Source organism: Equus caballus, chromosome 10 (genome assembly GCF_041296265.1).
Source record: "Equus caballus isolate H_3958 breed thoroughbred chromosome 10, TB-T2T, whole genome shotgun sequence".
NCBI classification, from domain to species: Eukaryota; Metazoa; Chordata; class Mammalia; order Perissodactyla; family Equidae; genus Equus; species Equus caballus.
In genome coordinates, this window is record NC_091693.1 from 23,555,790 (window position 1) to 23,581,920 (window position 26,131).

General features: G+C 47.8%; 1 protein-coding gene across 2 annotated transcripts; it reads left to right on the plus strand.

Annotated features, from left to right (window-relative positions):
- Positions 1-3,563: 3,563 nt before the first annotated feature.
- On the plus strand, positions 3,564-25,117 carry CACNG6 (calcium voltage-gated channel auxiliary subunit gamma 6). Of its 2 annotated transcripts, XM_070223245.1 has the most exons (5): positions 3,564-3,693; positions 4,516-4,932; positions 9,055-9,129; positions 10,628-10,765; positions 24,405-25,117. In XM_070223245.1, the coding sequence occupies exons 2-5, from the start codon at positions 4,599-4,601 to the stop codon at positions 24,641-24,643; spliced, it is 786 nt and encodes a 261-aa protein (XP_070079346.1). In that variant the 5' UTR covers positions 3,564-3,693; positions 4,516-4,598; the 3' UTR covers positions 24,644-25,117. The 2 variants fall into 2 exon arrangements, with proteins under 2 accessions (XP_070079346.1, XP_070079347.1); XM_070223246.1 differs by lacking the exons at positions 9,055-9,129; positions 10,628-10,765 and having other exon boundaries at positions 3,571-3,693.
- Positions 25,118-26,131: the final 1,014 nt, after the last annotated feature.

The following is a 26,131-nucleotide window of genomic DNA, read 5'->3' on the forward strand; positions in this document are numbered from 1 at the left end:
AGAGAAATGGGGAGGAGGGGAGATGGAGGGAGGAAGGATGAGGAGAGAAGAGGCCAAAGCTAGGTGAGTCACAGAGAGAGAGAGGAAAAGTCTAAGATGTGGGAAGGTGATCCAGAGAGGAAAGAAAAAGAGACAGGAGAGAGACTGACACAAAGATGCACAAATGAGAAGAGAGAAGTCTCAGAGATACAAAAAATATCCACATACACAGAGATGGAGGGATGGAACCTCAGAAAAAGATCCAGGGATATGCCCAGAGGAAATGTGGCAACTTAGAAGCAAGTATCGTGTACAGGAATGATCCATTTCATTTGTTCATCTCCAGTGTTCGAGAAATATTTAGTGAGTGCCAATCCCTTCTAGATTATATCAAGGCCCGAGGCATGTGGTGGTTAACAGACCGTCAAGGTCTTGCTCTCCTGGAACTCACAGGAGAGACAAACAAGAAATATTAAGAGAATTCCAGTTATGGAGAAGTGCTTTAAAAACTAAGGATGTGGTGACAGTGGTGGGGGGGGTTGGGGGGGGAGTGGGCAGGACAGACTCTAGATGACTCCAGAAGACCTGGCTGCAGAGGTAACCTTTGAGCAGAGATGCGGGTTATGAGAAGGAAAGGGACGGGCCACCAAAAGCAGCACAAAAGCCCTGAGGAGTCACAGGTTTGCAAGGAGGCTCCACGGCGGGCAGGTTAACAAGGGTGAGCACATCAGGGTGAAGTCAGAAGCGAAGGCTGGGGACAGCTCATGTAGGGCCTTGTAGCCCTGGGAAGAAATTTGAATTTTATTCTAGATTCCAAGGGAAGCCCTTGGAGGGTGTGAGCACAGGCATGACATGATCATATTTTTATTTGAAAACAAAACAAGAGAATCCCATTGCCGTGCCGAGAATAGATTTAGGAGTGAAAAGTGGAAGTAAGGAGGTAGGGGCTGTTGTCCTTGTCTAGTTGAGGCTGAGGGTGGCCTGGACCAACGTGGAAGCTGTGAGGATGGAGAGAAATGGAAGAACAAGGCATGAGATTTTGGAGGCAGAGCCCAGAGTGGTGGTGAACTGGATGTAGCAGGAGACGGAATGCGAAACCAAAGTGAGAGAAAGAGGAATTCTTTATTTGGGCATGCATGACTTGAGCGGGTGCTGATGTGTGTTGCCTGGAAGAAGGCCACCAGGGAAGGAATCAGGATTTGAGTGGGAAGGTTCAAGCATCCTCCTCTGGACATGTCAAGGTGGGGATGCTTGTGAGAAACCCAAGTCGGGGTATCAGGTAACCAGAGGGATACGTGAGACTGGAGCTTGGGGAAGAGGTCATGGCTGGAAATACAGCATATAGGAGACATTTAAAGCCACTGGACTGGATGAGGTGAGTGTGGACAGAGAAGGGACCCCGGCCAGAGCCTCAGGGGGCATCTGCATCAGAGAGAGGAGAGGAGGTAGTGAAGGGGGCAAAGGGTGACCATGAGGTGGGCGGAGACCAGGAGCAAAGGGCCAGTGGTGCCAAACCTGCTGAGAACTGAGAAAGAACCAAAGACTATTGGGTTTGACCCTGATGGGAGGTCACTGCAGTGCAATGGTGGGGACAGGAGCCCTGCTGCATGGGAGGAAGAAAGAATGTGGGAGGGTGGAAGGAAAAGGAGACCAGGCCATCCTTTTGATATGAAAGTGACAAGAACTTTCATACCAAAGAGAGTTCTTACCCTTTCTGTGAAAGGAGAGAAAGGGAGACTGTCAGACAGGGAGATGGAAGCCAGAAAAATACACTCTGATGTGAGGGAGCTGTTACAGCAGGCGAGATTGAGAAAGATGGGAGGCCCAGGGCCAGGAGGGGAGGGTGGATTCCAGGGGGGCAGGGCAGAGGTGCTGTAGGAGCGTGTGTGTGTCTGATCGCTAGGAACCAAGGCACTGCTGGACCGGACCCAAGGCTGCTTTGCCCAGCTCCCATCTCATGCTGCTGCCAGCGCCTCGCATACTCTCGGATTCCCCTCTGGATCCTGCCCGAGGCCTGGAAAGACCCAGTGAAGAGAAGGGCAAGAACAGATTTCACTCATTCATTTAAGAACTATTGCCTGAGGCCTTCCAGGCGCCAGGGCCTGACATCTGAGAGCTGCCTTGGTCAGGAGACAGGAAGGGCAGCCAATTAGAATTCGAAGGGATGTTTGCTCTGATGGGGGCATTGAGGAAAGGCAGCGGGCACCATCCCTAGCTTGGGAGGGGATGTCTGTGTGTCACCATCTCACTTCATCCATTCATTCGGTTGCTCATTCATTCATTCATTCTTTCATGTCACCTAATGCACATTTCCTAAGGTCTCCTGTGTACACGGCTCTGGGCTGGGTGGTACTGGGGTATACTGGGGACACTGAGCTGAGACCCTCGTGTACCTGGGCCCTGGTGGGAGAGCAGGAAGCAGACACACAGTCACATCCCAGGGCAATGCATGCTCTAATGGAAGCGGCACAGGGGACGGTGGGCATCCGGAGCAGGGTGGGCAGAGAGCCAGGGTGCACCAGGCCCCGCTGGAGCCACCACCACGGAGAAGGAGTTGGTGAAAGGTGGGTCCCACCTGGGCCATCCGCAGAAGGGCTAAGGGAGGGGAGGAGGGGTGAAGATCTGGCCCCGCTGCCATTCCACACGGCTGTCCCCGTCCCTGCCCCTGGGGGAGCTGAAACTGCATGGATGGTCCCCCAGGGGTGCCCCGTCTAATAAACTCGATGAAGAGGACTGCGGCTCTGGTTCCCACGCCCCTCACACCCAGCCCTCCCCAAGGAGCTGAGGACCCCAGCATGAATCTGTCCTTTCATCCTTCAAGGCCCGGGGATCTGGGCCCCAGTCTTCTCTTCCCTCAGACCCAGGAGTCTGTGTCCCCGGATCGCTCCTCCGGATTCCCTGTCTCCAGTCCCCTCCACTCTGAGGCCCAGGAAGTGAGTCCCTGGGCTCCTCCTCACGCAGACCCGGGAGTCCAGGCCCCCAGCCCCTCCTCCCTCAGACCCAAGGGTCGGACTCCAAGCCCCTCCTCCCGCAGACCCTCCTGCCTCAGATCCCGGAGCCCGGATCCCCAGCCCCCTCCTCCCTCAGACCTGGGAGGCCGGGACCCCAGTCTCTCCTCCCTCAGACCCCTCCGGAGGCCGGACCCCCAGCCCCCTCCTCCCTCAGACCTGGGAGGCCGGGACCCCAGTCTCTCCTCCCTCAGACCCCTCCGGAGGCCGGACCCCCAGCCCCCTCCTTCCTCAGGACCCGGGAGTCCAGGCCCCCAGCTCCTTCTCCCTGAGACCCATCAGTGCAGGTTCCCAGCCTGGCCAGCTCCGGACCAAAAGTCCAGGTTCCCTGCCCTGCCCCCTCCCCCGCCACCTCGGTGATCCGACCCTCAGTTCACGCCCTTGCCCCTTAAGGAAATAAAAGTCCCCTCAGGCTCCACCCGGGTCAGGACCTGGCCCCCAGCCCCTCCTCCCTGGGGGGCCTCCGTCTTCCCCAGCCTTGTCCCCTTAAAATACCCGGGATCCCTATGGCAACAGGCGCCAGGCGACAGGTGCGGGTGTTATTTACGGGTCGAGCCCGAAATAGCCCTGGAGGGTGAGGGGAGGGCAATGGGGGCGAGGCCGGAGGGAGCGGAGCGGCCGGCCTGGAGACCGAGCGCGGTGGCCGCGGCGTGCAGAAGCCGACGGATTGGAGGCATCGCGGAGCTGGGGTCGGCGCGGCGCCGAGGCAGGAGAGCGAGAGGGGTCCCTGCCCAGGAGACCGGGGTGGGAGGCCTGAGGGAGGCGCCGGGGCTGGCGCTGAGCCTGGAGCCTTCCCGGCCTGGCAGGCCCTGGGAGCCCGGGGGAGGGGGAGCCCAGTGATCTCCAGGGGACACAGAGTCTCTTCTGGGTCCCAGTTGTCCTTTGATTCCTGGGGGGACTTTGTCCCCATTTCCTGAGCCGCAGTGCGGACCACAGCCCCTTCATCTGAGCCCCACTGGGGACCCCAGGTCCCCCTCCTGAGCCCTGGGGGCTTCCCTCAGCCCCCTTCTCTGAACGCCACTTGTCTCTCAGCCTTCACAGACTCTGAGCCCAAAAGAAGCCAGAAGGCGTCTCCTCTCAAACACACAGAGGACCTCAGCTCCCCGTCCTGGGCACCCCAAACTCTGAGTCCTAGTGGGGAGCTCAGATCCCTTCCTTCAGGAAACCTGGTTTCCCTTTGGCGATTCCTTCCAGTGGGCATCCCAGAGCAGCCCGGGCCTCAGAGGTCCAGCTGCCACTCAGTTCTCCTTCCTCTGGAGCCTCCAGACCCCTGGCCTGGGCACCCAGGTTCTAGTTCTGAGCCTCGAGGGGACCACAGCTTTCCTGTGGGTCCCATCTTCTTTGCTGAGTTTCTGTGGGTACCCCAGGCCCTCCTCTGAACCTCAGAGGGTTCCCCAGCCAGAAGATCTAGTTTTTTCTCTTCCAAGCCCCAGAGGCAACCTTGACACCCCCATTTGAGGTTCTAGGGACGATTCAGATCTTCCCTCTCAATATTCCAGTGGAAACTGAGCCCCTCACCCCCTTCCAGACCCCAGGCGCTTCCCTCCCCACCCCAGGAGCCCTCCTCGGCTCTGCCTCCTTTGCACCTGAGCCCCGTCACTGGCTGTAAAGATGATGATGTGGTCCAACTTCTTCATGCAAGAGGAGGACCGGCGGCGAGCGGCCGCGGGCCGGCGACGGGCTCAAGCACAGCACAAGTCCTGGCTGACCCCAGAGCAGGAGGGGAAGATCAAGCTGGTGCTGCTGCTGACCACCGTGGGTGCCACGCTGGCCGTGCTGGCCGTGGGCACCGAGTTCTGGGTGGAACTCAACACCTACAAGGTCAACGGCAGTGCCGTCTGCGACGCTGCCCACCTGGGGCTGTGGAAGATGTGCACCAAGCGACTGTGGCAGGCCGACGTGCCCGCGGGCAGAGAGACCTGTGGCCCCGCAGAGCTGCCCGGAGGTGAGAGGCCACTGCCCCAGTGCAGGGCTTGTACCCCACAGACAGTGAGAGAGGCCCACGTCTGAGAAAACTGAGCCCTAGAAACAGCCTGTGCCCCAGAAAGTGCCTGAGCCCCAAGGACAGAGCTTGCATCCTCAAAAGAGCCCATGCCCACATCAACCTGTGCTCCTGAGTGACTTTTGTCCCAGGCAGAAACTGTGTGGAGAAAGAGAGAAAGCCTGTACCCCTAGCCTAGCCCATACTTCTAGCCCAGCCTGTGCCCCAAGACCAACCTGTACCCCTAGACCAGCCTGTGCCCCCAGACCATCCTATGACCTCCAAAGTTCCTGGAACCCCAACACAGCCTGTGACCTCAGACATTTCTGTGTCCCCAGACCAGGCTGTACCCCCAGAGAGAGCCCATGTTCCTAGAGAAAATTTGTGCATCCTCCCACAGTCTGTGCCCCGAGACCCAGCCTGTGACTCCAGACACAGCTGGTGCCCTTAGACCGCCTGAGTCCCCCTCAAACACCTGTCCCTGCCCGAGTCAGCCTGTGCCCCCTGTGCATGCCCACAGACAGCCTGTGCCCATGTGTGCATGCCCACAGACAGCCTGTGCCCCCGTGTGCATGCCCACAGACAGCCTGTGCCCCCGTGTGCATGCCCACAGACAGCCTGTGCCCCCGTGTGCATGCCCACAGACAGCCTGTGCCCCCGTGTGCATGCCCACAGACAGCCTGTGCCCCCGTGTGCATGCCCACAGACAGCCTGTGCCCCCGTGTGCATGCCCACAGACAGCCTTTGCCCCCTGTGCGCATGCCCAAATACAGCCTGTGCCCCTGTGCAGATGCAGTCCGTGCCTCCATGTGCATGTCCACAGACAGTGTGTGTCTCCGTGTGCATGTCCACAGACAGCCTGTGCCCTTTGTGTGCATGTCCACAGACAGCCTGTGCCTCCGTGCGCATGCCCACAGACAACCTGTGCCCCTATGCACAAGCACAGCCAGCCTGTTCCCACCTACTGATTCTGCCAAATGAAGCTCCCTTCAAGCACTTCCCCACGTCCCAGGGCAGACCTCGTGCTTTCCGGGAAATGTTCTTCTTCATTTCCTGTCCCTCTCACCGATGAATGCCCACACTGGATGCTCCAGCCCTTCTCATTTTCTCTTAGACACCCCACATGCCTCACCTTCCCAGAGAGTGGCTGTTTCACCCCTAGCTATGCCAGAGAGCTATCCTATACCTCTCACTCTCCCTGACAGGGCACACCATGCCCTTTGGGACATACCAGTGGGATATCCTATACCCCTTGGGAACGGGAAAGGGATCTCACTCCACCTCTACTGACCCAAGGGAACTATCTGACACCCCTCAGGGCCCTTCAGGTTGTCTTAAGCTTGATCACCCATATGAAATCTCCAACACTCTTTACTCTCCAAAGGATATCCTACAATCTCAGTATCCCCCTGGGCTCCAGATGGGATTTCCCTGCTTCGTTTCTCCGGATGTGATTCTTATATCCATAGGGTCCAAAGTAGGATGTCCCAAGCCCTCAACAGCAAAGTGGGATGCCAAGTACTCTTTGTTCTCTGAGGCACCTATCCACTCAGCATCCAGATTACATTTCACTTCTGCAAATGAGCTCGTTCTCATCCCTCAGGACCTCAAGCAAGAGTTCCCAAACTTTTGCAAAGTGGGATACTCCGGTAATAAAAATATCAGGTACTTATGTAGTGCCTGGGTCTGTTTTAAGCATTTCACATACATTAACTCATTAATCTTCATAGCAATCCTACAAATAGTTATTATCTTCCTCATTCTACAAAAGAGGAAAATGAGGAGCAAGAGATGTAAGTGGCTCAGTCTATGCATCCAGGCTAGTCATGTGGGCTTTGAACCCTGGTTATGTCTGTTCTTAGCAACTATGCTATATTGCATCTCACTAGTCCATGAAGGTGTTCCAAAGGTCCTCGCTGCACTGCGGGGATGTCGCGCCCCACCTCACTGGGTAATATGGGGTCTGTCACATTCCTGGAGGTCCCCCTATTGGTCAGAAAGGACTTCAGCTTCTTTACAGGACCATCACCATCATCCCACAATCCCGACCCTTCAGAAGACATTTCCCAATTTTTATTATCTCAGAAATATCCCACTGCCCATCAAAGGACATCCCAAGGGACTGCAAGGGGATGACCCATGTCCTACTCTTTTCCAAATGGGATATACCATATCCTCTGTGGTCAGGGACAAGATGTCCTAAATCATTAGTAGGCAAAATGGGATGCCAGACACCCCACACTCTCCCAGAAAGATGTACCACATCTTCTTACTCTCTAGATGGGACTTCACGTTTCCCTCGTGGATGAAGACGACATTTCCCACACTGACTGCTACAGATAGCATCCTCACCCTTCGCTCTGCTGCATGACGCTTCATTTACTTCTTGCCGCTGCAAGATGGCTGCCCCGGGATAAGGACTCCCACCTTCTGCTGCTCCTAACGGGACATTTCATGCCCTCTCCTTCCCAGACAATACCAGGTGGAGTGTCCCACACCACCTCACCTGACTCAGCAGTTTATCTCTAGTCCCTCCACATCCTGCTTCAATTTGGAAAACTCTTTTTCACTTCCCCAGACTGTCTGGCCCCTCCTCTATTTCTTTCACCCCTCTTATTTTCTTTGTCTCTCCTCCCTTTCTGTGCCTCAGTTTCCCCATCTGTAGAATGAGAAAGTTGGACTAGGTGAATTCTGTGGGAAATTCTGGCTTTAAAATGCAGTTTAGAAGTGCTTTTTAAATATTTTTTAGTTCAGGATTTCTTGGACCTCACGTACACAAAGTTGGACGAATCATACCCTTCAGTTTATCTGTCTTATCTCTTCTTGTCTCTGACCCCAGCCTTTGCAAGATCCTTCTTGTGCTTTATTTTACATTATTATTCTTTTTTTTATTCCTTCCTAACTCATCTCTTTAATGTGCTTGATATGCCTCCATGAATATGTATTTTAACTCGGAAAATATGTAGTGTTACTTTATATATATGTGTGTTGTTAATTTACATAAATGACATCATGCTATAGATTTTTCCTTGTTTTTGATTTTTTTTGATTTTTAAAACATTTTTTTTTGCTCAGTACTGTGTTTCTCAAATCTTGCTGTGCTGCTTTCTGTTATTCTAATTTGTGGCTATCATGTACTGCAGAGATTTGCACAGGGAGCATCCATCACATCTACTTGTCTGTTCCCCTAGAGATGGACACCTAGGTTGGTTCCAACTCCCTGTTGTTATAAACGATGCTGCAATGAACATCCACATATACATTCCTGTATGTAATTTTTTTTCTAGATGTATACCCAGAAGTGAAATTGTTGGGTTATAGGGAGTAAACATACTTCATTTCATGAAGTATGTCAGAGGGCTTTCCAAAAAGATTGGTACCAGTTTATGCTCCCAGCTGTTTCCTCTTATCCTTCCAGTGCTTGATATCGTCCTTTTAATATTTACCAATCTAATTGATGTAAAGTGGCACCACCCCGCTGACTTAAGTTGCATTTCTGTGATCCCTGGTGAGGTGGAGCATCTCTTCTTGTACTTGTGAGTCATCCAGGCTTCCTCTTCTAGGAATTGACTATTCATAGCCTTTGCCCATTTTTCAATTGGATTACCTCTCTTTTCTTGCTGATCCGCAGGAGTTCTTTGTGTATTCCAGGCAGGAATCCTTTCTGAGATAAGAATCTCTTCTGCGTCTGTTGGCCTTCTGTTGCTTGTATCTTGGTGTCCTTTGTTGAATAGAGTAATTGTCCATTTCTAATTCCACTTGACCCTCAACAAACCCATATGACCGAGCCGAGAAAGAGACTATTCTCTCATTTTATAGAGGGAGAATCAGAGGCCCAGAGAGGTCAACAGCCCACTCCCAGCAGCAGATCTGGGCCTCAGAGCTCTGCATTAGAATCCCAGCCCCTGGATAGCTGTGTGGTGGCTGGTGGCTTTTACTTCTCTGAGCATATTTCTCTCCTCTATATATCAGGGGTGCTAATGTCATATTTTTAGGCTATGTGAGGTATGTTTGATGTCCCACCCTGAGCTTACACTAGAGAGCTCCCAGTCATTACCTCCCTTTCTCTCTCTCCTGCTCCCACAGAAGCAAACTGCACCTATTTTAAATTCTTCACCACGGGGGAGAATGCACACGTTTTCCAGAGAACCACAAAGAAAGGTGAGAACTTTTCACCCCCCAATGAGGTGGTGGTGGGGATACACTGACCATGCCAGAGGAGTTCCTGATAGCGTTGTCATCCTCTCTGCTTTGTCCTGGGGAGGCCTCATCTTTGAGAGGTGTTGGCATTAGGGTTATGGTTCTCCAGAGCCCGGTGCTCAGCACCCCTACCCGAGCTTTGCCTTTGCCATCTGCTGTGTGACTTTGGGCAAGCCACAGCCCCTCTCTGTGGATAGTGCTTTAACATCTCACAAAGGTGTATCTACTACATGCTAAGCCTAGCGCTGGATTTTTCATTTATAAGAGCTCTGGTCCTTGCGTGACCCTGCCAGGAAGGGGCTTTATCTTAATCTTCCAACTGAGACAACGAAAGTCCATAAATGGTTAAATTTGTTTTTCCCAGGAAGTGGCAGAGGCAGAGACAGAACTCAAACCTAAATAATTCTGACTCTAAAGCAGCGCTCTCCTACAGAATCTTCTGTGGAAAGGGAAAGAAATGTTTTATGTCTGCGCTGACTGATATGGTAGCCACTGGCCTCATGTGGCTGCTGAGCACTTGGAGTATGGCTGGTGTAATTGAGAAACTAAGTTCTTAATTTTGTTTAATTTAAATCCATTTAAAATTAAAAGGCCACATATGACTCATGGAGACCACACTGGACGACACAACCCTTGAGACTCTACCCTTTCTGCTCTAACCGCAGCCTCTCCATCACCCTGGTATCTCCATATCCCCGCCAGGAAAAGAATTGTGATCAATCTTACCTGGTCTTTGTAAGGATTAAGTGAGATGATGCAGCTAAAACATAGTGTGGAGCCTGGCACGTAGTAGGTTCTCAACAAACAGTGGTTCTTACCCTGCCCACTGTTTTCTCTCTTGTCTTTGTGCTAAGTGAGCTTGGGCAAGACACTCTGCCCCTTTGGGAGAGTAAAATAATCTTAGTGCACACGTTTGGAGCAACTGCTGTGTGCCAAGAACTGCACCCGGCACTTTACATATATGATTTCTAATCCTCACAAAGGCCCAGTCCAATAGGAATTTTGATCCTGATTTTCTAGAGGAGGGAATTAAGGCTCAGAGAGGTTCACTGGCTTTACTAAAATGTTCCCGCTAGGAAGTGGCTGGGGGGAATTCTGACTTGGATCATCCCACTGTAACATACCACCTTCCCTGTTGTTGCCCACACAGCCACTGCCTCAGTTTCCTCGCCTGCAAACAAATGGTGAGCAGCTCATAAGTAATAATTGGTAGTTCCCATCTCCTCCTAATCCTGGCTCAGTCCCCTTATTGCTCTGTGACCTTAGGCAAATAACTGACCTTCTCTGAGTCTTAGTTCCTTCAACAGTATAAGTAAAATATTGGACTGGATGACCTTCTACTTGAAAGTTCTTCTCTAGTTCTGCATCTTCCATCTTCCTGGTTCTGGGTCCCTATAGGGGAGTTCTTTCTGCTTCCACATCCCATGCTCTCTACTTCTTCCCCTTCCCCCCCTCGCAGAGGTGAGTCTGGCGGCTGCGGTGATAGCAGTGGTAGGCCTGGCAGTCATGGCCCTGGGCTGCCTCTGTATCATCATGGTGCTCAGTAAAGGTGCAGAGTTCCTGCTCCGAGTTGGAGCCATCTGCTTTGGCCTCTCAGGTGAGGGTTGAGAGCCTGGAGACTGAGGACATTGCATGCTGGGAAGTCGGATCTCCAGGCACTGTTGCATGCTGGGAGGTCGGATCTTCAAGCACTGTTAGCATGCTGGGAGTTAGAGGAAGCCCAGGGATTATAGTGGGTTATAGTGGGCTCAAAAGATGGGAGAATTCCAAGCTCTATTGTTGCTTGGGGATTGGAGGGTCTCCAAACACTGTTTTAGATTTAGACTGAGGATCTCCAAGGATTGTTGCATGCTGGGAGGTGGGGTCTCCAAGCACAGTTGCATGCTGGGAAGTAGGATCTCCAAGTACTGTTGCATGCTGGGAGGTCAGATCTCCAAGCACAGTGGCACACTGGGAGTTGGGAGAAGCCCAAGGTAGGCTCAGAGATGGGAGAAATCCAAGCTCTGTTGTTGCTTGGGGATTGGAGGGTCTCCAAACACTGTTTTAGATTTGGACCCAGGGTCTCCAAGGATTGTTGCATGCTGGGAGGTGGGCTCTTCAAGCACTGTTGCATGCTGGGATTGGAGGAAGCCCAAGGGCTAGTCTCAAAGATGAGAGAGTTATAAACCCTGTTGTTGACTGGGAATTTAAATTTGAACCTGGGGTCCCCAAGCACTATTGCATGCTAGGAAGCACAAGGGCTGTAGTAGGCTCAAATATGAGAGAGTTCCAAGCCCTGTTGCTGGCTGTGGACTGAAAGATCTCCAACTTTCTTTTAGATTTAGAGCTGGGGTCTGCCAGAACTGCTGCATCATTGGAGTTGAAGGTCCAAAAATATGATACAGCTTGTGAAATGTAGTTCTCACTGGATAAGTTGTTTTCTAAGGTGGACAGAGAGGTCACTGATTATATAAACTTCAGTTATTTATCCTTTGTGTATTTACTAAGCACCTACTATGTTCCAGGCACTGCACTAAGGGCTGGAGATATGAGATTAATAAGACAGACACTGTGTCTGCACTGCACATGTATATACAGAGCCTAGATTATGGCAGAGATAGACAATAACTAGTAATTACAATATAATAATTCAACAATAATTGTGATGAGAGTTATGATAAAGTACATTAAGGGTACACAATGTGGTGTGGGGGCATGCCAGAGAGACTCTCCAAGAAAGTGACACTTAAGTTGATAATTGAAGGATAAATAGGAATTATCCAGTCAAAGTATGGTGGTGACAGTGGTGGTGGCAACATTGTGATGTTAGTTGTAGTGGCAGTGGTGGTGATGCTGGTGCTGGTGGTGGTGGTAATGCTGGTGATGGTGGTGGTGGTCGTGATGGTAGTGATGATGGTGATGATGCTGGTGATGATAGTAATGGTGGTACTGATGATAATGGTAGTGGTAATAGTGGTGATGGAACAGCATGTATGAAGGCTGTAAAAGAGTTGGAAACTCTGAGGAACAGAACAAAGATCAGGGCGTAAATCAGGGCAAGGCTTGCACAAATGTACATGGTAGCATTAATTAACAAATGAAGTAGAGGCCAGGCGCAAGATAAGGCTGGGAGACATATGAGTGTTCAAGAGCACACGTGAATGGGAAAGGATAACGATCACATTCTTACTATGGTTTTGTTGCCTTAGAGATCTTCCTAAATAAAGGGGAAAATTCAGTCATCCTCTTACCTTTCATTCATTTATTCATTAGTTCATTTAATTCACTGATACACACACAGACACATTACACCCAATACATATATGCATGGTATACATGCATGTATATGTAATATTGTAAGAGTGTACAAGACAGAAAAGTGCCTTCCCTTATGGACATTATTATCTAGTTAAGGATACAGAAATAGCACAAATCTTCCCACAATTACAAGCTGCAGTAAGTGCTATGAAGGAAAAGCAGAGTTCTATGAGAGCGTATGATGAGAGCACTTGATTTAAAGCAGAGAATTAAAGAGGGCTTCCTAGAGGAGGTGACACTTAAAGTCAAAGTATAAGTAGCCAAGCCAGAAAGAGCTTGGTGACTTTGAGAATCAGAAATAAAGCCAGTGCAGCTGGAGCATGGAGCGTAAGGAGGGTACTGGTGTAAAAGATGGACCAGGGAATCAAAAGATCTGGGTTGGAGTCCCAACTTCTTAAGAGCTGTGTAATCATGGGCAAATCTTTTTCTCTATCTCTGGGCTTAAATCTTTTCATATCCATGAACTCACTCATTCAAGCATCCATTTATCAAGTATCCATCCCATCTATCCATCCATCCATCCATCCATCCTGCCATTCTGTCATCCATACATACATATATACATCCTATCATCCATGTATCCTATTCATGCATCTATCCATCCATCCATACATACATATAACCATCCACTAATCCATCCATCCATCCATCCATTCACCCATCCATCCATCCATCCATCCATGCTTCCATTGATCCATCAATTCCCTCCCTTCCTCCTTCCCTCCTCCTTCTCTTCCCTTTTACCTTCCTTTTTTTCCATCCGTCTTCCCTTCCTCCCTCTCTCCCTCTATCCATCTATTTTTCTATCTGTCTGTCCACCCATTCATTCAATAAGTCTGTCTCTAATATCTAGTAAGTGTTAGATGCTATGCTAGGGACCACTGGGGATAGAATGATGAGTAAAGTTAAGAGGATTCCCGTTCTCATGGAATTTACGGCTTGGTAGGAATTTGGTGCTGGTGTTAATATTGAACTCATGCCTGTGTGATTCCTGGGGTTGCCATGAAGGTGTGGATGTAAAAGTGTTTGAGGAAAGTCTTGTGCCTGAAAATGTTCTGCAAACTGCAAAACGAGATGAAAGTGAGGGGTAGATGCAATGCCCTAATTACTAGGATTATACTGGGCGTCAGGGACTGGCCAGGTTAGGTTTTTGAGGTCTCCCCAGATAAAAGGTTGTGTTCAGCATATACTGCTTCTTTCCATAAAATACATATGTCAGATGTTGTTCTATTTTTTAGAGATATGAGAAAGACAAGTTTCCTGCCCTCATGGACTTATGGTCTGGAGTGGGGAGATAGAAATTAGACAAATAAACAATATGTATGTAAATTAACATAAATTAGTAATTACCAACTGTGATAAATGCTATAAATGAAAAGAAAAGAGTAAGAGGAAAATGTATTAACAGGGAGACCCCATGTGGACTTAAGTGGTGGCAGTCAGGGGAGGCTCTCAGAAGAAGTGTAAATTAAGGAGTGATGCAAAGAATGAGGATCTGTAAGGCAGGCTCAGGGAGGGGCAAGAAGAAAATTATTCCAAGGAGCATAGAGGTCTCCAGGCTTGAAAGAATTCGGTGCATTTAAAGACCTGAAAGAGGTGCTTGCCTGGTGGCATAGTGGTTGGGTTCACTCACTTCATTTTGGCAGCCCAGGATTTGCAGGTTTGGATCAGGGGCGCGAACCTACACACTGCTCCTCAAGCCGTGCTGTGGTGGTGTCCCATATGCAAAGTAGAGGAAGATTGGCACAGATGTTAGCTCAGGGACAATCTTCCTCAAGCAAAAAGAGGAAGATTGGCAACAGACGTTAGATCAGGGACAATCTTCCTCACCAAAAAAAAAAAAAAAAAAAAGACCCAAAAGAAGTCTTTCTCCATACTACTACAGGATAGGAAATGCAGCTTGATAGGAGGCTGAAGAAGTAGACAGGGGCCAGATCACTGGTCTCTTCTGGTCACACATGGATGCTTCTAGGTCATACAAAGGAAGTCAGGCTCGATCGAGGAGGAGGTATAGCGACATGCCTACAAGAATAGTGTATGGAGTGGAGCTGGCTGGGCTCAAACCCAGCTCCACCTCTCTAGGCTTCAATTTTCCCGTTGTAAAGTGAGGATAATAATAACGTCTACCTCATAAGATCTCATGGAAGAGATGGGACGTGAGAGCATTTGGTTAGATTCTTGGCACGAAGCTAGTATGTCAAGGCCAGGGATCGCCAACTACAGCCCACGGCCAAATCCTACCTGCCCCTTGTTTTGAGGTTAATGATATTTTTAAACCATAAATCATTCCTATGTGGTTCCTATATGGATCAAAAGCCACCAATTAATTGCTACCACTAGGATAACACGGCTCCAAGGTCTTACGTGGCCTGGCTCCCAGCTACATGAGACTTCGTCTCTTACTACTTGCTCTCTTTCTTCTGGCCACATCGGCCTCTCTGCACTTCCTCGGACACTCCAGGCTCATTCCTGCCTCACGGCATTTGGCACTGCTCTCCCCTCAGCATGGAACATTCTTCCACAAGGTCTTCTCCTGTCTTATTTCTTCATACCATTTAAGTCTCCGATCTGGTATCACCTCCTCAGAGAGACCAGGGTTGATCACCTTGTCTGATGTAGACCCATTACCCGCTGTGTCTCTACTTTGCCTTATTTTTCTTCGTAGAATGGATTACTACCTGCAATTATGTATTTATGTATGCTTTCGTTCGCCAAGGCTGCCGTAACAAAGTCCCACAGACCGGGAGGCTGATAAACAACAAAAATTTGTTGTCTCACGGTTCTGGAGGCTGGAAGTCTCAGACCAACACGTTGGCAGAGTTAGTTTCTTCTGAGGCCTCTCTCCTTGGCTTATGGATGGCCGTCGTCCCCCTGTGTCCTCACATAGTCGTCCCTCTGTCTGTGTCTACGTCCTAACCTCCTCTTCTCGTGAGGGCACTAGACATATTGGATTAGGGCCCATCCTATGACATCATTTATATTTAATTATCTCTTTAAAGACCCTATCTCCAAATATAGTCAAATTCCAAGGCACTGAGGGTCAGAACCCCAACATATGAACTTTTGGGGGCACAGAGTTCAGGCCACAATACATTTACCTGATTATTGTCCATCTCCCCTTCTGGGATAAAGCCCCAAGAGGACAGGGGCTTTGTTAGACCCCTTTATATAGTTTATAATGAGAGCTTAATTAAGATCTGTTGTAGGAATGGAAGGAGGCATGAATTAGCAGAGGAATGAAGGGACTGGACAATATCTCTTCCTCCTTTTCCACCTCTAGTGCCCTAATGCTGGGCTGGTGGGGCCGAGATGGGCTTATGGGGGCCATTGAGCCACAGTACACAGACTCCAGGCTGCGTTCTCCAGGCCCCTGATTAAAATCCATGGGGGAACTGGAGTGCAAGGAGGAAGGAGGGGCATGGATTCGTTGAGATTGAGGCCAGACTCCAGGTTCTGACAGGGGAGGCAGCTTGGACCCATGCCTTGTGTATGACCATCAGATTGTCCTATATGATCTGACCCTGCCCACCTCTGTATGTCCACTGCCCACCGCTCTCCCCCTCTCCAACCCTCTTTGTTGTGGTCACACTGACCATCTTACTTTTCCTCAAGCTCACTGTACTCCATTCTACCACTGGGCCCTTGCACCAGCCATTCCTTCTGCTTGGAACAGCCATTGCTCAGTTTTGTGCATGGCTGGCGTCTTCTTGTCCTTTGGGTCTCAGCTCAAATAGCTTTTTCTAATGATACCATCTAAAGTCCCTGCTCCGCCCCTGGATGTCACTCCCTTTCCCATCCTAGTGTGCATCACTCTCTGAAATTACCTCATCTTCTCATGTGTTCACTCTGGAAGTTGCAACCTGGCAGCCCTCAGGCCAACGATGGCCCATAGGTGTGTTTTGTTTGGCTGACAGTGTATAAAGATTTCTCTGAGTCAATACCTAAAGGTTAGGAGAATTCCCATAAAAATAATAGTCATTTAAAAAAGTTCTAGCTATTCTTGAAAAATCAGAAAATCTGGTAAATTAGGTCTCCATTTCTGAAGGGCTGCAGTTGGCTGAAACTGAGTTCTGGCTGCTCTTTGTCATTGTCCCTGCCACACATGCCTGCGTTATTTATATTTTCTCATCATCGTCCCCTACAGGCATCTGAGTTTTGCAAGCCTGGGTTTTGTTTGTTGACCCTCTGTCCTCTCCAAGTGGAATAGAAGCTCCACCAGGTTGGCGTCTTCGTCTGTCTTGTTTCTTCTTTCTTTTCTCTTGTTTTCTTTTTTTTTTTTTTATTAATGTTATGATAGATTACAACCTTGTGAGATTTCAGTTGTACATTTTTGTTAGTCATGTTGTGGGTACACCACTTCCCCCTTTGTGCCCTCCCCCCACCCCCCCTTTTCCCTGGTAACCACCGATCAGATCTCCTTATCAATATACTAACTTCCACCTATGAGTGGAGTCATATAGAGTTCGTCTTTCTCTGACTGGCTTATTTCGCTTAACATAATACCCTCAAGGTCCATCCACGTTGCTGTGAATGGGCCAATTTTGTCTTTTTTTATGGCTGAGTAGTATTCCATTGTGTATATATACCACATCTTCTTTATCCAATCATCAGTTTCTGGGCATGTAGGCTGGTTCCACGTCTTGGCTATTGTAAATAATGCTGCGATGAACATAGGGGTGCAAGGGACTCTTGGGATTTCTGATTTCAGGTTCTTAGGATAGATACCCAGTAATGGGATGGCTGGGTCATAGGGTATTTCTATTTTTAACTTTCTGAGAAATCTCCATACCGTTTTCCATAGTGGCTGTACCAGTTTGCATTCCCACCAACAGTGTATGAGGGTTCCTTTTTCTCCACAACCTCTCCAACATTTGTCACTCTTGGTTTTGGATGTTTTTGCCAATCTAATGGGGGTAAGGTGATATCTTAGTGTAGTTTTGATTTGCATTTCCCTGATGATTAGCGATGATGAACATCTTTTCATGTGTCTATTGGCCATATTCATATCTTCTTTTGAGAAATGTCTGTTCATGTCCTCTGCCCATTTTTTGATCGGGTTGTTTGTTGTTTTGTTGTTAAGCCGTGTGAGTTGTTTGTATATTACGGAGATTAACCCTTTGTCGGATAAGTGGCTTGTAAATATTTTTTCCCAATTAGTGAGCTGTTTTTTTGTTTCAATCCTGTTTTGCCTTGCCTTAAAGAAGCTCTTTAGTCTGATGAAGTCCCATTTGTTTATTCTTTCTATTGTTTCCCTCAACTGAGGAGTTATAGTGTCCGAAAAGATTCTTTTGAAACTGATGTCAAAGAGTGTACTGCCTATATTCTCTTCCAGAAGACTTAGTGTTTCAGGCCTAATCTTTAGGTCTTTGATCCATTTTGAGTTTATTTTGGTGTGTGGTGAAAAAGAATGGTCAATTTTCAATCTTTTGCATGTGGCTGTCCAGTTTTCCCAGCACCATTTGTTGAAGAGGCTTTCTTTTCTCCATTGTAGGCCCTCTGCTCCTTTGTCGAAGATTAGCTGTCCATAGATGTGTGGTTTTATCTCTGGGCTTTCAATTCTGTTCCATTGATCTGTGGACCTGTTTTTGTACGAGTACCATGCTGTTTTGATCACTGTAGCTTTGTAGTATGTTTTGAAATTGGGGATTGTGATTCCGCCGGCTTTGTTTTTCTTGCTCAGGATTGCTTTAGCAATTCGCGGTCTTTTGTTGCCCCATATGAGTTTTAGGATTCTTTGTTCAATTTCTGTGAAGAATGTTCTTGGGATTCTGATTGGGATCGCATTGAATCTGTAGATCGCTTTAGGTAGTATGGACATTTTAACTATGTTTATTCTTCCAATCCATGTGCATGGAATGTCTTTCCATCTCTTTATGTCGTCGTCAATTTCTTTCAAGAAAGTCTTGTAGTTTTCATTGTATAGATCCTTCATTTCCTTGGTTAAGTTTATCCCAAGGTATTTTATTCTTTTCATTGCAATTGTGAATGGGATTGAGTTCTTGAGTTCTTTTTCTGTTAGTTCATTGTTAGTGTATAGAAATGCTACTGATTTATGTATGTTGATTTTATGCCCTGCTACTTTGCTGTAGTTGTTGATTATTTCTAATAGTTTTTCTATGGATTCTTTGGGGTTTCTATATATAAGATCATGTCGTCTGCAAACAGTGAGAGTTTTACTTCTTTGTTACCTATTTGGATTCCTTTTATTTCTTTTTCCTGCCGAATTGCTCTGGCCACCTCCAGTACTATGTTGAATAGGAGTGGTGAAAGTGGGCACCCTTGTCTTGTTCCTGTCCTCAGAGGGATGGCTTTCAGTTTTTGTCCGTTGAGTATGATGTTGGCTGTGGGTCTGTCATATATGGCCTTTATTATGTTGAGGTACTTTCCTTCTATACCCATTTTATTGAGGGTTTTTATCATAAATGAGTGTTGGATCTTGTCGAATGCTTTCTCTGCATCTGTTGAGATGATCATGTGGTTTTTGTTTTTCATTTTGTTAATGTAGTGTATCACGTTGATTGACTTGCGGATGTTGAACCATCCCTGTGTCCCTGGTATAAATCCCACTTGATCATGGTATATAATCTTTTTGATGTATTGCTGTATTCAGTTTGCCAAAATTTTGTTGAGGATTTTTGCATCTATGTTCATCAGTGATATCGGCCTGTAGTTCTCCTTCTTTGTGTTGTCCTTGTCAGGTTTGGGGATCAGAGTGATGTTGGCGTCATAGAATGTGTTAGGGAGTTCTCCATCTTTCTCAATTTTCTGGAACCGTTTGAGAAGACTAGGTTAAGTCTTCTTTGAATGTTTGGTAGAATTCTCCAGAGAAGCCATCTGGTCCTGGACTCTTATTTTTGGGGAGGTTTTTGATTACCGTTTCTATTTCCTTACTTGTGATTGGCCTATTCAGATTCTCCATTTCTTCCTGATTCAGTTTGGGGAGATTGTAGGAGTCTAGGAATTTGTCCATTTCTTCCAGGTTGTTCAATTTGTTGGCATATAGTTTTTCATAGTATTCTCTTATGATCCCCTGTATTTCATTGGTATCTGTTGTGATTTCTCCTCTCTCATTCCTAATTTTATTTATTTGCGATTTCTCTCTTCTTTTCTTGGTGAGTCTGGCTAAAGGTTTGTCGATTTTGTTAATTTTTTCAAAGAACCAACTCTTTGTTTCATTGATCCTTTCTATTGTCTTTTTTGTTTCAATATCATTTATTTCTGCTCTTATTTTTATTATTTCCCTCCTTCTACTGACTCTGGGCTTTGTTTGTTCTTCTTTTCCTAGTTCTGTTAGGTGTCGTTTGAGGTTGCTTATGTGAGCTTTTTCTTGTTTAGTGAGGTGAGCCTGTATTGTGATGAATTTCCCTCTTAGGACTGCTTTTGCTGCATCCCAAATGATTTGGTATGTCGTGTTCTCATTTTCATTAGTCTCCAGATAAAATTTGATTTCTTCTTTAATTTCTTCAATGATCCATTGTTTGTTGAGAAGCGTGTTGTTTAGTCTCCACATTTTTGCCCCTTTCTCTGCTTTTTTCTTGTAGTTGATTTCTAGTTTAATAGCATTATGATCAGAAAAGATGCTTGATATTATTTCAACTCTCTTGTATTTATTGATGTTTGCTTTGGTTCCCAAAATATGGTCAATCCTTGAGAATGTTCCATGTGCACTTGAGAAGAATGTGTAATCTGCTGTTTTTGGATGAAGTGTTCTATATATATCTCTTAAGTCCATCTGGTCTAATTTTTCATTTAATTCTATTATTTCCTTGTTGATTTTTCCGTCTGGATGTTCTGTCCATTGGTGTTAATGGTGTGTTGAGGTCCCCTAGTATTATTGTATTTTTGTTGATGTCTTCTTTTAGTTCTATTAAGAGTTGCTTTACAAATATTGGTGCTCCTGTGTTGGGTGCGTATATATTTATAAGTGTTATGTCTTCTTGGTGGAGAGTCCCTTTTATCATTATATACTGTCCCTCTTTGTCTTTCTTTATCTGTTTTGCTTTGAAGTCTACCTTGTCTGATATTAGTATAGCGACACCTGCTTTCTTTTGTTCATTATTAGCTTGGAGTATTGTTCTCCATCCCTTCACTCTGAGTCTGTGTTTGTCTTTGGGGCTGAGGTGTGTTTCCTGCAGGCAGCATATTGTTGGGTCTTGTTCTTTGATCCATCCTGCCACTCTGTGTCTTTCGATTGGGGAGTTCAATCCATTTACATTTAGAGTGATTATTGAGATGTGGGGGCCTACCACTACCATTTTGTGTCTTGTTTTCCGGTTTTCTTCAATTTCCTTTGTTTCTCGTCCCATGGTTTCATCTGTTCTGATGAAGAGCTGCTACTCTCTGTTGTTGTCCTTCTACTTATCTCCTCTGCTCTTGGTTTTGTAGCCCCTTTCCTTTTTTGGATTTTTCAGGAATGAGGGTTTTCCTGAGGATTTCCTGAAGAGGAGGTTTTGTGGCAATGAATTCCCTTAATTTTTGTTTACCTGGGAAAGTTTTTATTTCTCCATCGTATTTGAAGGATATTTTCGCTGGGTAGAGAATTCTCGGCTGTAGATTTTTGTCCTTCAGATTTTTGAATATATCATTCCACTCTCTTCTAGCCTGTAAAGTTTCTGCTGAGAAATCTGCTGATAGCCTGATGGGGGTTCCTTTGTAGGTTAGTTTCTTTTGCCTGGCTGTCCTTAGTATTTTCTCCTTGTCGTTGACTTTTGCTAGCTTCACTACTATATGCTGTGGGGTTGGTCTTGCATTGATAAAGTTTGGAGATCTATTGGCTTCTGTCACCTGAAGATCCATCTCTCTCACCAGATTTGGGAAGTTCTCAGCCATTATTTCTTTGAACAGGCTTTCTGCCCCTTTCTCCTTCTCTTCTCCCTCTGGTATAGCTATAGTCCTTACGTTGCATCTCCTAATTGTGTCTGATAATTCTCAGAGAGTTTCTGCATTTCTTTTTAGTCTTACTTCTCTCTCCTCCTCTGCCTGAAGCATTTCTATATTCCCATCTTCCAAATTGCTAATTCTTTCCTCCATATTATCGGCCCTACTGTTCACTGCATCTAGATTTTTCTTAATCTCCTCTATTGTGTTCTTCATTTCCAGTATTTCTGTTTGGTTCCTCTTTATCGTATCAAACTCTTTTGTGACACAGCTCCTGAACTCGTTGAGTTGTCTATCTGAATTCTCTCTTAACTCATTGAGTATTTTAATGATGGCTGTTTTGAAGTCATCATCATTTAGGTTATATATCTCATTTTCTTTGGGATTGTTTTCTGTGTATTTGTTATTTTCCTTTTGTTCTGGAGATTTAATGTATTTTTTCATATTGCTTGATGTTGTTGATTTGTGCCTCTGCATAGAGATAGAGTTTACTTGCTCCTTCCACTTGTTTCTGCTGCTGTGGTGGGGGAGCAGCTGTTTATACTGCACCAACCAGGAACCCTCTCCGCAGTTGCTAACTGGGCCTAGGCCCCTCCTCGTAGTCACAGTGGTCCTTTGGGTTCCCTCTTCTGCCGTGGGGGCCGTCACAGGGGGGCTTCAGGCTGCTGGTGCCTGCTGTTGCAGCCCACCTAGACGTGCTCCCTCCTTGGGGTCTGCAACGGTGTTATGGGCTTTTCCAGTGGCCAGGGGTAGGATCACCTATATTTGCCGCTCCATCACTGTCGGCACCCACAAAATCTCACTTGTCCACTATGGGTCGCAGCAGAGCTATTGGCATCTTCTACAGTCTGTGGTTAGCTCACCTAACTATACTACTTTTGTCCCGGGGTCTTCCAGCCTTGTGGCTGCCGGATGGGTGCTCTCTACTAGTGCTGTGCAGAGGCTTTCCCTGAGGCTGCTGTGAGCCTGTAGGGTTTCCCCCTAGGCTATGGAGCTGGGTCGCTGGAACTCCACCCAGCCCCAGTCCTGTTCCCCAGGAACTTGGGGAGCCCTTTGCCCTGTCTGGGGCATAGCCGGAGATCCTGATTTCAGTGGTAGCTGGTCAGCTGCTGCCCTGCCTGATATTCTCCTCTCCGGGACGCTCCCGGTGTTGTGGATGCTGGGCGTAGCCCCTCCGCTAATGGCAGACAGAGAGTTTTGTCTGCTGCCCGGGCGGAACTCTGGAGTTTCCCCTCTGGGGCATGGAGCTGGCCTCTGGGGCTTCACCCAGACCCAGTCTTCTCTGAGATCTCCGGCAATCCCTTGCCCCACCGTGCAGGCAGTGGCAGCTGGGGGGCCACCACACCCTCTGTGATTCTCTCTGGGACCCCCTGGGCGCTGTGGACACCAGGCGGGATCTCCCCACCAATGGTGGGGCAAGACTCTCCCCGCGGGCTCAGGTGTGTAACTCGAGTTTCCCTCTGCGTTTAGGAGTAATTGCAGGGGGGTTTAGGTAGGGTTCTGGTCATCTGTTTCCACCATCACTCCTCTGGTGTGTGCTCGCTCCTGCCCTAGGTGTGTGTTGATCTTCTGGGGGCGTCCGTTGGAAGAAAGCCGCTTGCAGGTACTAGGCTGTTCGGTCGGGGTCGGAGAGTTTTCACCTATCTCCACATCCTCCTGGAGGGAAGTCCGTCCGCCTTCCAATATATAGTCATGTGGGTATCTCAGACGTCCTGAGATGCTGTCTGGATATCCTTTGTTAAGCGATGAGTGTCCAAATAATTGTAGACTCGAAGGGGGAGAGACAAAGAGGACTACTCACGGCGCCATCTTGGATCCCAATCTCTTTTCTCTTGTTTTCTTAAAAATCAAATTGTATTACAACTGGATTGCCTTTCTTTTCATTTTGTGATCCACCATCCCTCTTTTTTCTAGCTTTATTGGGTATGATCAACAAGTAGAAATTGTATATATTTATGGTGTACAAACTTGATGTTTTGATACATGTATACATCGTGAAATGATCAGCAGAATCAAACTAGCTAACATATTCGTCACCTTGCATGGCTGTCTTCTTTGGTGTGTGGTCAGAACATTTAAGATCTAATCTCTTAGCAACATTCAAGTATGCAACACAGTATTGTTAACTATAGTCACCATGTTGTATATTAGATCGCCAGAACTCATTCATCTGCATAAGTGAAACTTTGTACCCTTGACCAACATCGTCCGTTTCCCTCCCCCCACCCAGCCCCTGGCAACCACCATTTGGCTCTCTCCTTCTGTGAGTTTGACTGTTTTAGGTTCCACCATCACTCTTTACAAAAGCCTTGATGGAGTCTTCATTTGACTTTTGGGATTCCTTTTTTTTTTTTTTTGAGGAAGATTAGCCCTGACCTAATATCTGCTGCCAATCCTCCTCCTTTTGCTGAGGAAGATTAGCCCTGAGCTAACATCCGTGCCCATCTTCCTCTACTTTATACGTGGGATGCCTGCCACAGTATGGCTTGCCAAGCAGTGCCATGTCCGCACCCAGCATCCAAACTGGTGAACTCCAGGTCGCCAAAGTGGAACATGCACGCTTAACTGCTGCGCCACTGGGCCAGTCCCCGACTTTCGTGATTCTTGATTCCTGGGTTTGCTTCTTTCTTTTTTAAAGCGATAAAATACACATAATGTAAAATTTACCGTCTAACCCTTTTTGAGTGTCCAGTTCAGCGGCATTAAGTATCTTCACACTGTTATGCAACCATCACCACCATCCGTCTCCAGAACTTTTTCATCTTCCCCAACTGAAACTCCGTCCTTGTTAAACACCAACTCTCAGCCCCTGGCAACCGCCATTCTACTTTTCGTCTCTATCAATCTGTGTCTTGTTCCTGCCTTATTTCCAGCTTCCAAAACTGTGCCTGCTACATAGTAGGTGTTTAGTAGGTAGCTGCTGTTGAAGGAATGAGTGCTAGGGGGTCTCCCAGGTTTCTTCTTTGAGCAAGCATGTGATGGGGTCTATGGGGGAGATGCTCAGACCCAGATTGGGGTCCCCAGGGGCCTGAGCATCACACTCTGTCCTTCTCTCCCCACAGGCCTGCTGCTGCTGGTCAGCCTGGAGGTGTTCCGGCATTCCGTGCATGCCCTGGTGCAGAGAGTCAGCCCCGAGCCTCCCCCGCCCCCAGCCCTGACCTACGAGTACTCCTGGTCTCTGGGCTGTGGTGTGGGGGCCAGCCTGGTCCTGCTGCTAGGGGGCGGCTGCTTTCTCCTGCTCACCCTGCCTCCCAGGCCCTGGGCCTCACTCTGTCCCAAGTGGGGACACAGGGCCACCTAGAGCCACCATTGTGCCTTCTCTAAGCTCCTTCCAAATTCTTTTCCTTTCTCCATCATCCCCACTCGAAATCATTTGCCCCGTGTCCTGGAGAAACTGTGTTCTTCCTGCTCCAGGACCCAGACTGTTTGCACAAACCTCCCTCCCATGCCCTCATCTTTTCCCTCTGTAAATATGTTTTTCTCAGTGGCTGAATTTGGGACGCTCAGGGCTGGGGTGGGCAGAGGCTTTTTGCAAACGAGGGTCCCCAGGGAAGGCTGGCAGGGACCTGATGGGGTAACTAGGGAGTGAGGGGGCGGGGGTCTTGGGAGGGAGTTGGACCTGTTCATTTCCTACATCTGGATGAGTTCCCTCGTGGGAGAGACTTCTTCCGACTAATCTGAGACTCTGGGAAGTAGGGGACGGGGAGGGGAGGGAAGAATATCTGAGTCTGACCTTGCTGGGGTCTGATTTGGGATTAAAGGTTTGGAAACGTAACGACTTTGGTTTGGAGTCCATTTGTGATGTGGCTGGAGGTTCTGGGATAGAGAAAAGTGACCCCCTGTCCTCTCCAGAAACCCACTGCATGCTTCTCAGCATGTCAGTGAACCCACAGGCAGCGATGGAAACCTCAACAGATTGGAACATGAGCACCATTGTGGGTTGAATCTTGTCCTTCCCAAAAGTACATGCTGGAGTCCCAACTCCCAGGACCTCAGAATGTGACCTTATTCCGAGAAGGGTCTTCACAGAGGTAATCGAGTGAAAGTGAGGTCATTAGAGTGGACCCTAATCCTACATGACTGTAGTCCTTATGAGAAAGAGCCATTGGGACAGAAAGGTGGACAGGTACAGAGGAAGACAAGGTGAAGAGACACGGGGAGAAGACCCCATCTTCAAGCCCAGGAGAGAGGCCTGGAACAGAGTCTCCCTCACAGCCCCTGAAGGAACCAACCCAGTGACACCTTGATCTTGGACTTCCAGCCTCCAGAATCTTGAGACAATGTATTTCCATTGTTTAAGTCACCCAGTCTTGGTATTTTGTTATGGCAGGCCTAGAAACTGATAGAGATTTTATTTTACTTTTTGTTTCTTTTTTGCAGGGGAAGATTAGCCCTAAGCTAACATCTGTTGCCAATCTCCCCTCTTTTTTCTTGCATTTTCCCCCCAAAGCCCCAGCACATAGTTGTGTATAGTTGTGGATTCTCTACCTGAGCTGCCACTACAGCATGGCTACTGACAGACAAGTGGTGCGGTTCCGTGCCGGGGAATCGAACCTGGGCTGCCGAAGCAGAGCACACTGAACTTTAACCGCTAGGCCATCAGAGATTTTAGTACCTGGTAATGGGGTGCTGCTGTAATAGAAACCTAAAAAGGTGGACGTGGCTTTGGAATTGGGGAATAAATAGAGACTGGAGGCGTTTTGAGGTGCATGATAGAAAAAGCCAGATTGCCTTGACGAGACTGTTGACAGGAATATAGACAGGAAAGGGAATTCTGAGGACTCAGGAA